At 37.7% G+C, this 12,571-nt stretch overlaps 3 protein-coding genes across 5 annotated transcripts; all 3 read left to right on the top strand.

The window, feature by feature from the left end:
• Nucleotides 1,843-4,963, top strand: LOC104745527 (myb family transcription factor PHL6). 2 transcript variants are annotated; one of them, XM_010466791.2, is made up of 8 exons: nucleotides 1,843-2,157; nucleotides 2,700-3,354; nucleotides 3,522-3,729; nucleotides 3,863-3,939; nucleotides 4,025-4,064; nucleotides 4,168-4,240; nucleotides 4,329-4,398; nucleotides 4,480-4,963. In XM_010466791.2, the coding sequence occupies exons 2-8, from the start codon at nucleotides 2,785-2,787 to the stop codon at nucleotides 4,768-4,770; spliced, it is 1,329 nt and encodes a 442-aa protein (XP_010465093.1). In that variant the 5' UTR covers nucleotides 1,843-2,157; nucleotides 2,700-2,784; the 3' UTR covers nucleotides 4,771-4,963. The 2 variants fall into 2 exon arrangements, with proteins under 2 accessions (XP_010465093.1, XP_010465094.1); XM_010466792.2 differs by lacking the exon at nucleotides 1,843-2,157 and adding an exon at nucleotides 2,198-2,582.
• Nucleotides 5,032-8,126, top strand: LOC104745528. The gene is made up of 3 exons (XM_010466794.2): nucleotides 5,032-5,290; nucleotides 5,678-7,168; nucleotides 7,263-8,126. Exons 2-3 carry the CDS (start codon nucleotides 5,905-5,907, stop codon nucleotides 7,478-7,480), a joined length of 1,482 nt encoding a protein of 493 aa, XP_010465096.1. The 5' UTR covers nucleotides 5,032-5,290; nucleotides 5,678-5,904; the 3' UTR covers nucleotides 7,481-8,126.
• Nucleotides 9,362-12,108, top strand: LOC104745529. 2 transcript variants are annotated; one of them, XM_010466796.2, is made up of 3 exons: nucleotides 9,362-9,544; nucleotides 9,851-11,557; nucleotides 11,648-12,108. In XM_010466796.2, the coding sequence occupies exons 2-3, from the start codon at nucleotides 9,955-9,957 to the stop codon at nucleotides 11,875-11,877; spliced, it is 1,833 nt and encodes a 610-aa protein (XP_010465098.1). In that variant the 5' UTR covers nucleotides 9,362-9,544; nucleotides 9,851-9,954; the 3' UTR covers nucleotides 11,878-12,108. The 2 variants fall into 2 exon arrangements, with proteins under 2 accessions (XP_010465098.1, XP_010465097.1); XM_010466795.2 differs by having other exon boundaries at nucleotides 9,844-11,557.

Raw genomic sequence — 12,571 nt, 5'->3', positions numbered from 1 at the left:
CCCCACCAACCAATTATGACTTAGAAGCGTTTTTGAATTATTGATGTTGCCTAAAAGAAATATATATAAGGATTGAGACGTTCTACCACTTGATGATCCTTCGAGTTTTTCTTCACTTCCCACTCTATCTTGTCTTCTTTCGAAATTGCTTTCAATAGTCTTATAAACTCGTAATTTTTGCAAGTAGAGAACTACAAGTTTCATTGCCAGTTTTCACATAATTTTGTTTTCATATAGAGAGAAAAAAAAACAATCAGAATATTCTATTTGTAGATTAGACACAATTCACACAATCATGTGTATATTAGAAAAAAAAAGTTTCAGCAAATTGATGTACTCTAATACTAGTATAATATTTGTTTGTTAAGTTATTTATCCAGCTGGTATATAGATGGAGCAACGCTTTAATTCTAGACTCTAGTTGTCGAAAAACCAAAAACCAAGTCGCCTGTTTTATTTAGATCATAATATCTGCCCAAATATGTTAATTCTAATTGAAAACATGTAATATGTTGTTATTTTTCAGCTTCATGTTAGTTTATACTTCCAAACCCCTCAGAGATTACAAGATCTGATAGTACCATTTAAAATTTAATACTAATTATATTAATTTATAGGGGTGAATCAAAACGTAAGCCTCAGCCTTTCACTTCATTAATATATACGTTCAAGATATAATAAAACAGGTAAAAAGCATTTGGTGAGCTCATTCTCTCTAATCTCTATGATGAGCTTTAGATTTCAACATTATCTTAATTATGTGGTAAAGAATAGAAACAAAAACGAAAGTGGATCGGTCTGTGTGGTTGAGGCTTTAGATATATATCTCTAATATGTCCCACATCTTAGGGGGTGATGCTCTAGTATAGTTTTGTCTTTCTTTTCGGAAGGTTAATGATCATTAATTTGCTACTTAAAGAAATCATATTTTACTAAAATGCAATAGAGATCCGTCACTATCATTTTTGCCCACCACTTGTACAGTTGTACTCACTATTCGCTTCTCAATTAATTGCTATTAGGCTTAATATGTGTTTTTCTTTTAGTTTCACGTTTGTTCTTAGAAAACTACCAAAAATATTTATCAATAAGCAACTTTTTGTAAAATCATCACTTAATATATTATTGTGTCGTTCGTATTTGAGGTACACACAGAAGACCCATTCGTATTTAACTACACATCGAATATAAAAGTAATGTATTTTTGTTTGTTTGTTAATTAATAAATTAAAATCAAAGTTGACATTTAGAAGATACTCAGCTTCCTTGTACTACTAGAGAACTCCAATCCTTTGCAAAAGAAGTTGTGTTGAACTTAAATAATTACTTATCAAATTTTAAACGTAAGGAACATCTCCTCTTTGTAAAATACACACACATACATACATAAAATACCTCCAACTATTAGTCTATTATGATAAAAAAAATGTAAAACATTCAGAACTAACTGAACCAAAAAAACAAAAATAAAAAATAAAGCTTGCAAAGTAGAATCGACCAGATGAATCATCAATTAAGAAAATTTTGATAAAATTTCCCTCAATATAATTCAATTTAACACAATAATGTAGTAGTTTATAAAACTAATGATTGACCAACGATGATTAGGAAGAGAAAATGAAAGAGAGTTAATAATAAGTGACGACATCAAATTTATTATTAAAAACAAAAAAAAAACATAAGATAAAATAAAATAAAAAGAAGCGTGTGGCAAAACGCACGACCACTTGGCTCCTACGTGGAAGATGAGCTAACGGATCGAATTGGTACGTAAGCCACACGCGACGCAATCACGCGTGGGAAGGTCCAGCGAGACGGAGACCAATGAAGGAAAGCCAACAGTACACTTCTCTCTACTCTTCCTCGATGGCGATTCGTCTAGGCCAAATCGTCGTCGTCTTCTTCTTCTTCTCCTTCCATTAAACCCATCTCTTCTTCTTCTTTTTTTTTGCTAGGGATTTAACTTCATCTCTTGTTATGTGTTCTCTCTGATTTTGCCTGTTTACCCTCGAGAAAAGTTTCAATTTTTTTCTTGCTTCTGATGTCACATTTAGTGTTTTTTTAAGGGATGATCCCTAGTTCCCTATGACCCTATGCTATGAAGGGGTTAGGAGGCAGGAAGTATAAAAAAAGTTGAAGACTTTATCATCTTCTCAGGTCCGTTTCTATTTGCCTTGTCTTCCTTCGCTTAAATTTGCTTTTCGATTTATCTCTGTGACTCGTACTACTACTACTTCTCAGTCTCTCAGCATTCTGGATTTAGATTTGCTTTTTTAAAAACCTTATTTCTCTTCTCAATACCTGATTTGATTCCTCTATGCGAGTTTTAAAGGTTTCATCATGTGTCGGTTCCTCGTTTTGCATTTTCTTGAATATTAACCACATTTAATCGTTGCTCCTTTCAATGTCTGTTATGTTATATGATGAATCTCAATCTCGGGAGTCTAAGTCTTAACAAATAAAAAATTATCCTTTTATTGTTGCTCCGCTTCCACAGTTTGAGTTCCCAAGTAACATTTTAATTTGTCAAGTTTTCTTGGATTTAGATCCGGTTTGGTGTGACTCAGCCAAGATGGATCACTGTATGATTCTGTATTCCTTGTTCTGAAAGTTAACTTAACTAACTGAACTCAATCATGTTTATTGACTCACACATTCTTATGCTAATTATCTTCCTCTATTAATGTTTTGCTTCACAGCGGCTTGAAGGCTAACACTGCAAACTTATGGCGGATCTTGATTGTTGATGTAAGAAACTGATTCGGCAAGTCTATCAAAGCAACCATGAACAGACATAGCCTTGTGTCAACGACACCAAATGATAAAGGAGTTGGTCAAGCTTGCTTGTCTTCTCTACCTCCGGTGCATAACTTTCTGAATGTCCAACCAGAAACCAGGAAATCTCCCTTCATAAGATCACAATCTCCAGATTCACCTGGTCAGCTTTGGTCAAAGAATACTTCTCAGAGCACCTTCTCTCGCTCTTCAACCTTCTGCACAAACCTTTACCTGTCATCATCTTCAACCTCTGAGACTCAAAAACATCTAGGAAACAGTCTTCCTTTCCTCCCTGATCCTTCCTCTTACAGCCACTCAGCCTCTGGAGTTGAGTCTGCAAGATCTCCATCTGTTTTCAGTGAGGATTTGGGAAATCAATATGGTGGAGGAGACAACTCTGGATCGCTTGTCAAAGATTTCCTTAATCTTTCCGGGGATGCTTGTTCCGATGGCGGTTTTCATGATTTTGGCTGTTCGAATGACAGCTATTGTTTATCAGATCAAATGGAGTTGCAGTTCCTGTCTGATGAACTTGAGCTGGCCATCACAGACCGTGCTGAAACTCCCAGGCTTGATGTAAGTTAATCTCAGTCTTGTACATCTCTTATGAGTTGTTTGCATCAGTTACTTTGCATAGCTATGACAAATAGTGTGAAAATTTTACGACTTTCGGCCTTTGTTGTTGATACCTAGAGTGTGAAAATTTTATTGCTACTTGAACACTTAGTTTCTGGTTGATACAGGAGATCTATGAAACGCCATTGGCTTCGTCAAATCCAGTTACCAGGTTGAGTCCAAGCCAAAGCTGTGTTGCTGGAGCATTGTCTGTTGACGTAGTTTCATCTCACCCTTCTCCGGGATCAGCAGCCAATCACAAGCCGAGAATGAGATGGACTCCTGAGCTCCACGAGTCTTTTGTAAAGTCGGTGATCAAACTTGAAGGTCCCGAAAGTGAGTTTTTAGATTTATGAGATACGAGTAGGCACTTATAAATTAGAACTCTATCTACTCTTGTGCTTCTCGTTGGTTCTTATTTCATCTTTTTGTCGATAATGCTTAATACGGTGTTGCTTCAAACATGTAGAGGCCACCCCAAAGGCTGTTCTGAAGCTCATGAATGTTGAGGGCTTGACAATCTATCACGTAAAAAGCCACTTGCAGGTACTAAATCAGTTCGAATCTGACTAAGTTTACAAGTACATAATACCGAATCATCTGAATATCTGTGAAAATTATGAATTTGCAGAAGTATAGACTAGCCAAGTATATGCCAGAGAAAAAAGAAGGTAAAGCCTCCAAGTTGTTATCGTGATTGCACAGATTCTCTGTTCCTGCATGATCATCTAGCAGAAAGTTTTACATCCTATTCTTTTCTCGTTTATTTCGCAGAGAAAAAGAATGAGACCTCAGAAGAAAGGAAACTGGCTTTGAGTAACAGTGAAGCTGACGAGAAAAAGAAAGGGTAAAGCATTGTGTTTATCTGCTTCCATGTTCAATCCGCAGACATTTTAAACATAATCCCTAAAGTAACTTTCTTTTTCCATGGACAGGGCCATACAGTTAACTGAAGCTCTGCGTATGCAGATGGAAGTTCAGAAGCAATTGCATGAACAGCTAGAGGTAAAACTGACTTTTACTTCAGCCAAAGAATTATTTGAGATTTTTTACTATAACCAATCCGGTAAATTGATCAATTTGCAGGTGCAACGGGTGCTTCAGCTGCGAATTGAAGAGCATGCTAAATACTTGGAAAAGATGTTGGAAGAACAACGCAAAACCGGAAGGTTGATTTGTTCTTCTCCTTCTCAGACAGTGTTATCACCTAGTGATGACTCTATACAAGATTCTCAAAACATGTCTAAAACCGGAGCAACTTCTCCTCAGCCGTCACCATCTAAAAAGAAAAAAGCTTCTGACACCGAAGTCAACAAATGTGAAAGCCCTCAGAAACGTCCCAGGCTTGAGAACAAAGCTGATCTTGAAAGGTCCTAATAGGTAGCAAGATTCTTCAAGTATGTAAATATTGTATGTTTTGTGTAATTTGGTTATAGAGAGAATGAGAGATGGTGGTGATCTCTCAAAGTAGATGTTTGTAATGTAGTTCTTTATCGTGTAAACTTATAAAGGATCTTGAGGATGTTCCTTTTTTTTTTTGCTTGTTAGAATTGAAAGTTTGGTCTTTTTAGTTGTCTGTTTCAATCAAAAACATATGATTATCTGAAGGGTCTCCAAAGAGTGATTCTTTTTCTGGTTAACGAAAAAAAAAGAGAGAGAGAGAGAGAGAGTACGATACTAAAATAGACCTTTCATGTATGCAATTACTTACAGGAAGCAAAATAACAAAAGTTCTTCACTATATATATATACTCACACCTCTCGCTTGGAAATATCAAAATCAAGGGTTTCGTCGTCTCTTGTAACCGACCACTCGCTTTGACTCGCTTGGACTCGCTTTGACTCGCTTGGACTCGCTTGGACTCGCTTTGACTCGCTTGGACTCGCTTTGACTCAGGTATTCTAACAATGTGTGTGTGTGTGTTTTTGTTTTTGAGTTTTTGGTTGGTTCTTCTGTATAAAAGTTGTTTGCTTTGAGCTTCTGTGTTACCATGGAGGAGATGGTGATGAATAATTTTGATAGTTCCTTGAGATGACTATATGGGTTTACCATTTTCGTTTGACTTGTTTAAGCATTCAAGCTGGTTTCGTTTTTCGTCATTGTAGAGATATTAAAGTTTCGTTTTTTTTTTCTTCTTCTCTCTCTGTCTCTTTGATGAACATGAATGATTTCAATCTTTGAGATAAAGTTAGTGAAATCTGTGTTAAATTAAAGCCATTTAGTATTCGATTGTGATATGCATGTTCCTGTTTGTTTCAAAAACTGTATTGGATTGAATTGCAGGTAACGGGCAGGAATCTGAGTTTGTGAAAAGCCAGAAATGCTTCCTCTGTATTTTTCTGATTTGAATGGCTGGTACCTTCATGGATGTTCATGACCATGAAATCTGTATGGACAAGAAGAAGATTCTGGTTCAATGCAGCTACTGTAAGAAACATATGACTTCCTTCCATTGTCTGAAACACTTGGTTGGTCCCCGTGAACAAGTTCTTATAAAGACGTTTTGAAAGATGTTGATGGAGGAAACATCTGGTCATACTCCTAACAGAGTTGGGGAAGTCCAAATGGGTAATGGTCATAAGCGTGAAAGAAGTGAAGAGGCTGATAAGCAGGATTTGGTGTCAAACAAAGCCCAAAAGTGGTTCTTCCAAAAATGTGTCAATTTTTCAGCTGTTGATTCCCCAAGTTTCAAAGAAGCATTGAAGGAAGTGCAAGATCGTGTGAAGAAGATTAAAGATTCATGGGCGATGACTGGTTGCAGCATCTTGTTGGATGCTTGGGTTGACCAGAAAGGCCATAATTTGGTTTCTTTTGTTGCAGATTGTCCAGCTGGGGCAGTGTATCTGACATCCTTTGATGTTTCAGATATTAAAAACGATGTCATTGCCTTAACATCGCTAGTAAATGGGCTCATTGAGGAAGTCGGAGTGCGTAATGTAACTCAGATCGTTGCATTTTCAACCTCTGGTTGGGTTGGTGAATTGGGAGAACAATTTGCGAGTCACAACAATGAAGTTTTCTGGTCTGTGAGTCTATCCCACTGTTTTGAGCTTATGCTGGTGAACATTGTGAAAATGTATTCCTTTGGAGACATACTTGGAAAGGTCAATAGTATCTGGGAGTTCATCAACAATAGTCCCTCGGTTTTGAAAATCTTCAGAGAGCAAGGTCATGGAAAAGACATAACAGTCTCCTCCTCCGAGTTCGAGTTTGTGACGCCATATTTAATACTAGAGAGTATTTTCAAGGCGAAGAAAAGCTTGGCAGCCATGTTTGCTTTATCTGATTGGAAGAAAAACTTGAAAGCAATGTCCAATTTGGTGAAAGATTCCTCTTTTTGGAAAAAAGTTGAAAGAGTTGTGAAATGTACATCTCCTCTGATTCACGGTCTACTCTTGTTTTCTACTGCAAACAACCAGCATGTTGGATATATTTATGACACTATGGACAGGATAAAGGAGAGTGTCGCGAGGGAACTTAATCACAGTAAACAATGTTACAAGCCGTTTTGGGATGTGCTTGATGATGTCTGGGACAAGCACCTTCACAATCCTCTTCATGCTGCTGGCTACTTTCTGAACCCGAGTGCTTTCTATTCAACTGATTTTCATCTTGATCCAGAAGTTGCAACTGGTCTTATCTTCTCTCTGCTTCATATGGAACAAGAACGTCACATTCAAGTGAAAATTGCCGCACAGCTTGATATGTACAGACTCGGTCTAGATTGCTTTAACGAGGCCAGTCAAGCTGATCAAATCTCTGAAATATCTCCAGGTTAGTGTACTTCTTGAGGTAGTTGTTTAATTTGCAAACACTTGTGTTGTTGAATTGGTAAGCAAAAGGGTTTTGTCGTTTTTCTCTTTTGCAGCTGAGTGGTGGGCTCAAAAGGCAAGCCATCATCCAGAACTACAGAATTTTGCATTTAAGATTCTGAGCGAGACATGTGAAGGTGCTTCAAGGTACAAACTGAAGAGAAGCTTAGCAGTGAAGCTGTTGCTCACTGAAGGAATGAGCCATTGTGAACGAAAACATCTGGAAGAGTTGGCGTTTGTTCATTACAATCTTCATCTACAAAGCCAAACTTAAGTGAAGAGCATTGAAGATATTGTGATGCACATGTTTGTATGGATTGACCCGTTCAGCTTTTGTCACTGCGCAGATTCAGTTTTGTAGTTTGTATATTCATCAAGGCTCATGTTTAGAACCATTATTGGTAAATCGAGCAGAATTAGGCATCATTGTTCATGTATGCTTTAGTGAGAAACATATGATAGAACCCGAAATCAAAGATTCACCAGGAACAAATGATCTTTTATGTAGTTGTTTTTTCTTCCAAAAAGCAGTACTTTTTAGGGTTCATTATGATGGATTATAGGGTTTGCTCGTTGAGATTCGATCTCCAAAACTTGGTTGATCCATTTAGTATAAAGCAAGTAGGAGGTATACTTAACCAAGTCGAGATATCTCAAGTCTTTCATTGTGACGGCTTACTCCTATGCGTCACTAAGGACAACTCAAGGCTTGTGGTATGGAATCCCTATTTGGGGCAAACTAGATGGATCCAACCAAGAATTAACTTCCACAGGGTAGACAGGTATGCTCTCGGGTATGATAAGAACCGTAACCACAAAATCTTGAGGCTTTCCGGTGATACAAATAGCAAAAGCCAAGTTTTGTGTTATGAAATCTACAATTTTAGCTCTGATTCATGGAAGGTTTTTTATGACACTCCCGACTGGGATATATAAGTTTTTTCAACGCGGCGTGTCTTTGAAAGGAAATACTTATTTCTTGGCTCTAACGAAAATAAGTGATGCAGGAACGAAAGGGGAGATTCTACTCCCTTTTGATTTTACATTGGAAAAATTTGGACCACCGCTGCCTCTGCCGTTTCCCTCATATGTTCCAGAGAGGTTTATATCTATATCTTGTGTCAGAGACGAGCAGCTTGCGGTATTACATCAAGGCTTGTGGAAGTTTCGTCATGTCATCCCACAGTGGAGATTTGGGTTACGAATCAAATTAGTCTCGGTTCAGTTTTTGAGTTCGACCTCTAGCTGTAGCGTTAGTAATCTAGGTGGGAGTTTCTTTATTGACGAGGAGAAGAAAGTTTCTGTGTTTTTCGATCTAGACAACGAATTTCAACTGTTCAAGACCCGTTGCAACCAAACAGCCAACATAATTAGACAAGATGGATACTTCAAATCTGTGAATATCGGAGAGGCTCCCAAAAATCAGAAAACGTGACAGATTTGGAGATATTGCGCCCAAATATAGTCGCCCACTTGTGTGCTCTTCTTCTTATGTTCCAAGTTTAGTGGACCTGCAAATCAACCAACCTCAGCCTCAGGTCATTAGGAAAGAGATCGATTCTTATCATCTAAATTTGTAAAGAATTCAGCTTTTTTTCAAGTTTTTAGGCTCGTTTCAACTCTTCACGTCAACATTGTTCAATAATAAACTTAAATTTATATACCACAACTCTTTTTGGTTTAGCCGCATGAACAATTGAATCATATTTTTTTCAGCTGCTTATATTACTTGTTTGAATCATACTGTGGTTACTGTAGGGGAGTTCATGTGGACTAGCTCTGGTGTAATCATAATTATGACACTAAGGACAGCATAAAGGAGACTTAGCTTGATACTTGATTTTATCTACACATTGTGAAATTTATGTTCCTTCTTCTCTAGGCCATGACATGGATGCTTGAGTTTTGGCGTCCCCTGTTCAAGAAATCAAATCCTTCTAACAGCTACTGGCTTCACTCCAAACTTCATTCTATATCTCCTTTGACACGAGCAACGTGCATCTTGAGCTAACAAATGATACTTCTACAAACTTATGTCCAAACCAAAGAAACCAAAGAAGACTCTGGGGCAGACAGAGTCTGTCAACACGGAAGTCTCTGAGGCAGGCAGAGTCTCTCAACAAAGCAAAGGGATTCAGATAAATTTAGAAGCCAAATTAAGGCGTCGTCGACGTCGTCCCTTTCATTGATCCGCGGAGTCAAAAACAAGTACTTCAGTTTCCCTCTCGCTCTGGGGAAAGGAGAAAAACAAGGGTTTTGATTCTGTCTCTCTTCCAGGTTTCATCGTCTCCTGTAAAACAAATTCTTCACTTTGACTCGCTTTGACACAGCTACCGAGGTACTCTCTCATCCCTTACCAAAGCAATGTGTTTTGTTCTCTGTTAGAAAAGCTGCTCCTTGCTGTGTCACCCATGGAGAAGGCATCTTTGAAAGTCGACTTTTTTCTTTTTTTCTTTCTGAGTGATGATAATTTGTATGGGTCTTCTACCTTTCGTTTGCTGGTTATTTTAGGTTTTTGGTATAAAAAAAAAGTTTCTTTTTTTAATTCATCTCTATGAATTCAATTGCTCTGAGATGAAATTAAGTGAATTCTGTGTCAAAAACTCAAAATTTGATTTTGATGCTTGTTCCTGTTAGTTTGTAGGTAAACGGCTGAGGATCTGAGTTGTGAGAATCGAACAAATGCTGCCAAGTCTGATTCATTAATCTGTGTGTTTTGTGAATTAAAAAAAAAACGAAACCTTGAGAATGGCTGGTTCTGTCACGGATATTCATGAGCATGGAGTTTTTGTGGACGAAAAGAAATGTCGGGTTAAATGCAATCACTGTGGGAAAGAAATGAACAGCTTTTATCGTCTCAAGTTTCACTTGGGTGGTGTAGGTAGTGATGTAACTCACTGTGACCAGGTTTCACTTATTGTTAGAGATATGTTTCGGAAGATACTTATGGAGGGAAATGCTGGTCATACTAGTACTGCTAAGAGAGTTGGGAATTTCCAAATTGGTAAGCGTCAGAAAAGGCAAGACTCGTCAAGCAAGAGTGTTTCTCCTCCTGATAAACTGACAGGATTTGTTGACATAGTTGTGGAATCTGACAGACAGGATTTGTTGTTAAACAAAGCCCAAATGTCCATTGGTCGGTTCTTTTATGAACACTGTGTCGACCTTTCAGCTGTGGATTCCCCATGTTTCAAAGAAATGATGACGGCAGTTGGTGGTTGTCAGATGAGGCTTAAGACCCCTGACTCTCGTGATTTAAACGGCTGGATGCTTCAAGAAGCATTGAAAGAAGCGCAAGATTATGTGAAGAAGATTAAAGATTCCTGGGAGATCACTGGGTGCAGCATCTTGTTGGATGCTTGGATTGACCAGAAAGGCCGCCATCTGGTTTCTTTTGTTGCTGACTGTCCTGCGGGTCCAATCTATCTGAAGTCCTTTGATGTTTCGTATATTAAAGACAATGTCACTGCCTTGCTATCGCTAGTCAATGGGCTCTTAGAGGATGTTGGAGTGCGTAACGCCACTCAAATTATTGCTTGTTCGACTTCTGGTTGGGTTGGTGAATTGGGAAAGCTTTTTGCTGGTCACGACAGGGAAGTTTTCTGGTCTGCGAGTCTATCCCATTGTTTCGAGCTTATGCTGGTAAATATTGTGAAAATGCATTCCTTTGGAGACATACTTGAAAAGGTCAATAGCATTTGGGAGTTCATCAACAACAACAAATTTTGCAGAGATCACAGTCATGGAATAGTCACAACTGTTTCCTCCTCCTCCTCTGAGTTTGAGTTTGTTAAGCCGTATCTAACTCTAGAGAATATCTTCAAGGCGAAGGAAATCTTGGCAGCAATGTTTGCTTCATTTGATTGGAAGAAAGAAGAAGGGGGCACAGCTATATTCAATTTGATGAATGATTCCTCTTTTTGGGAAAATGTTGAAAGAGTTTGGAAATGTACATCTTCTCTGATTCATGGTCTACTCTTGTTTTCAACTGCCAACAATCAGCATGTAGGATATATCTATGACACTATGGACAGCATAAAGGAGAATATCGCGAGTGAATTCAATCACGAGAAACAATGTTATGAGATGTTATGGGATGTGATAGATGACGTTTGGAACAATCGACTTCACAATCCTCTTCATGCTACTGGTTACTTTCTGAATCCGGCTTCTTTCTACTCAACTGATTTCCATCTTGATCCAGAAGTTGCCACAGGTCTTACCCACTCTCTGGTTCATGTGGCAAAAGAAGGTCACAGTAAAATTGCCGCACAGCTTGATAAGTACAGACTCGGTAAAGATTGCTTTAACGAGGCCAGTCAAGCTGATGAGATCTCTGGAATAACTCCAAGTGAGTGAACTTCTTGACGTTTTGATTTAGTTGTTTTGTTTGTAGACACTTGAGCAAAAGGTTTTGTTGTTTCCAAATTTCTTTTTGCAGCTGAGTGGTGGGCTCAAACGGCAAGCCAGTATCCAGAACTGCAGAGTTTTGCAATTAAAATTCTGAGCCAGACATGTGAAGGTGCTTCAAGGTACAAGCTGAAGATAAGCTTAGCAGAGAAACTGTTGCTCACTGAAGGAATGAGCCATTGTGAACGAAAACATCTGGAAGAATTGGCGTTTGTTCATTACAATCTTCATCTACAAAGCTGCAAAGCTAAACTTAAGTGAAGAGCAGTGAAGATATTGTGATGCACATGTTTATATGGATTGACCCGTTCAGCTTTTGTCACTGCGCAGATTCAGTTTTGTAGTTTGTATATTCATCAAGGCTCGTCTTTAGATCAATGCTGGTAAATCGAGCAGATATATCGAAATGTTGCTGCACTTATTTTGTTTAATTATAAGGAGATTTGTTCTTATTAGATGTTCATAGATACAGATTGCATTGTCTTCTCTTTCCTTTTTCCATCTTGTACTTGACTCATGTGCTGAGAAAAGCCGTTGTCGTAAGTTCTAAAGATGAGGTTGCTTGCTTGATATGTAGAGAGGCATAGAGTAGAAAGCTGGCAAGACTCCACAAGTGGTGAATCATTTTGTAACGTTCACTTGATAATTAATCAATCAAATAATGGTGGAAAGAAAATGTAATTATTTATGAGTGAAAAAAAAAATCACTCACTTTCAAACTCAAATTCACTTCTTCTGCATATAATCAAAAATACTTTATCCCAATTAACCTTAATTCACATTTTTATCTATATTTTTTTTATTAATTACCTGAAACCCAATATATATTAAATTTAACAAAAATATATTAAAATTTGTTGTACATTATTTATAAGTTTTATTTTTATTATAATATACTGATCTATATCTATTTACAAATCTTTTATGTATGTTACCATTAAAAACGTATTTTTTT

This window comes from Camelina sativa, chromosome 15 (genome assembly GCF_000633955.1).
Source record: "Camelina sativa cultivar DH55 chromosome 15, Cs, whole genome shotgun sequence".
Classification (NCBI taxonomy): Eukaryota; Viridiplantae; Streptophyta; class Magnoliopsida; order Brassicales; family Brassicaceae; genus Camelina; species Camelina sativa.
Note: the sequence above shows the minus strand (reverse complement) of the source record. Positions and strands in the feature narration are given on the sequence as shown.

Bases quoted from the DNA above. Each gene is read 5' to 3' on its own strand.
- LOC104745529 (XM_010466796.2), top strand. From the start codon at position 9,955: ATGGCTGGTTCTGTCACGGATATTCATGAGCATGGAGTTTTTGTGGAC. The intron at 11,558-11,647 runs GTGAGTGAACTT...TTCTTTTTGCAG, and splicing joins GATCTCTGGAATAACTCCAA to CTGAGTGGTGGGCTCAAACG.
- LOC104745528 (XM_010466794.2), top strand. From the start codon at position 5,905: ATGTTGATGGAGGAAACATCTGGTCATACTCCTAACAGAGTTGGGGAA. The intron at 7,169-7,262 runs GTTAGTGTACTT...TCTCTTTTGCAG, and splicing joins AATCTCTGAAATATCTCCAG to CTGAGTGGTGGGCTCAAAAG.
- LOC104745527 (XM_010466791.2), top strand. From the start codon at position 2,785: ATGAACAGACATAGCCTTGTGTCAACGACACCAAATGATAAAGGAGTT. The intron at 3,355-3,521 runs GTAAGTTAATCT...TGGTTGATACAG, and splicing joins CTGAAACTCCCAGGCTTGAT to GAGATCTATGAAACGCCATT. The intron at 4,241-4,328 runs GTAAAGCATTGT...TTCCATGGACAG, and splicing joins GCTGACGAGAAAAAGAAAGG to GGCCATACAGTTAACTGAAG.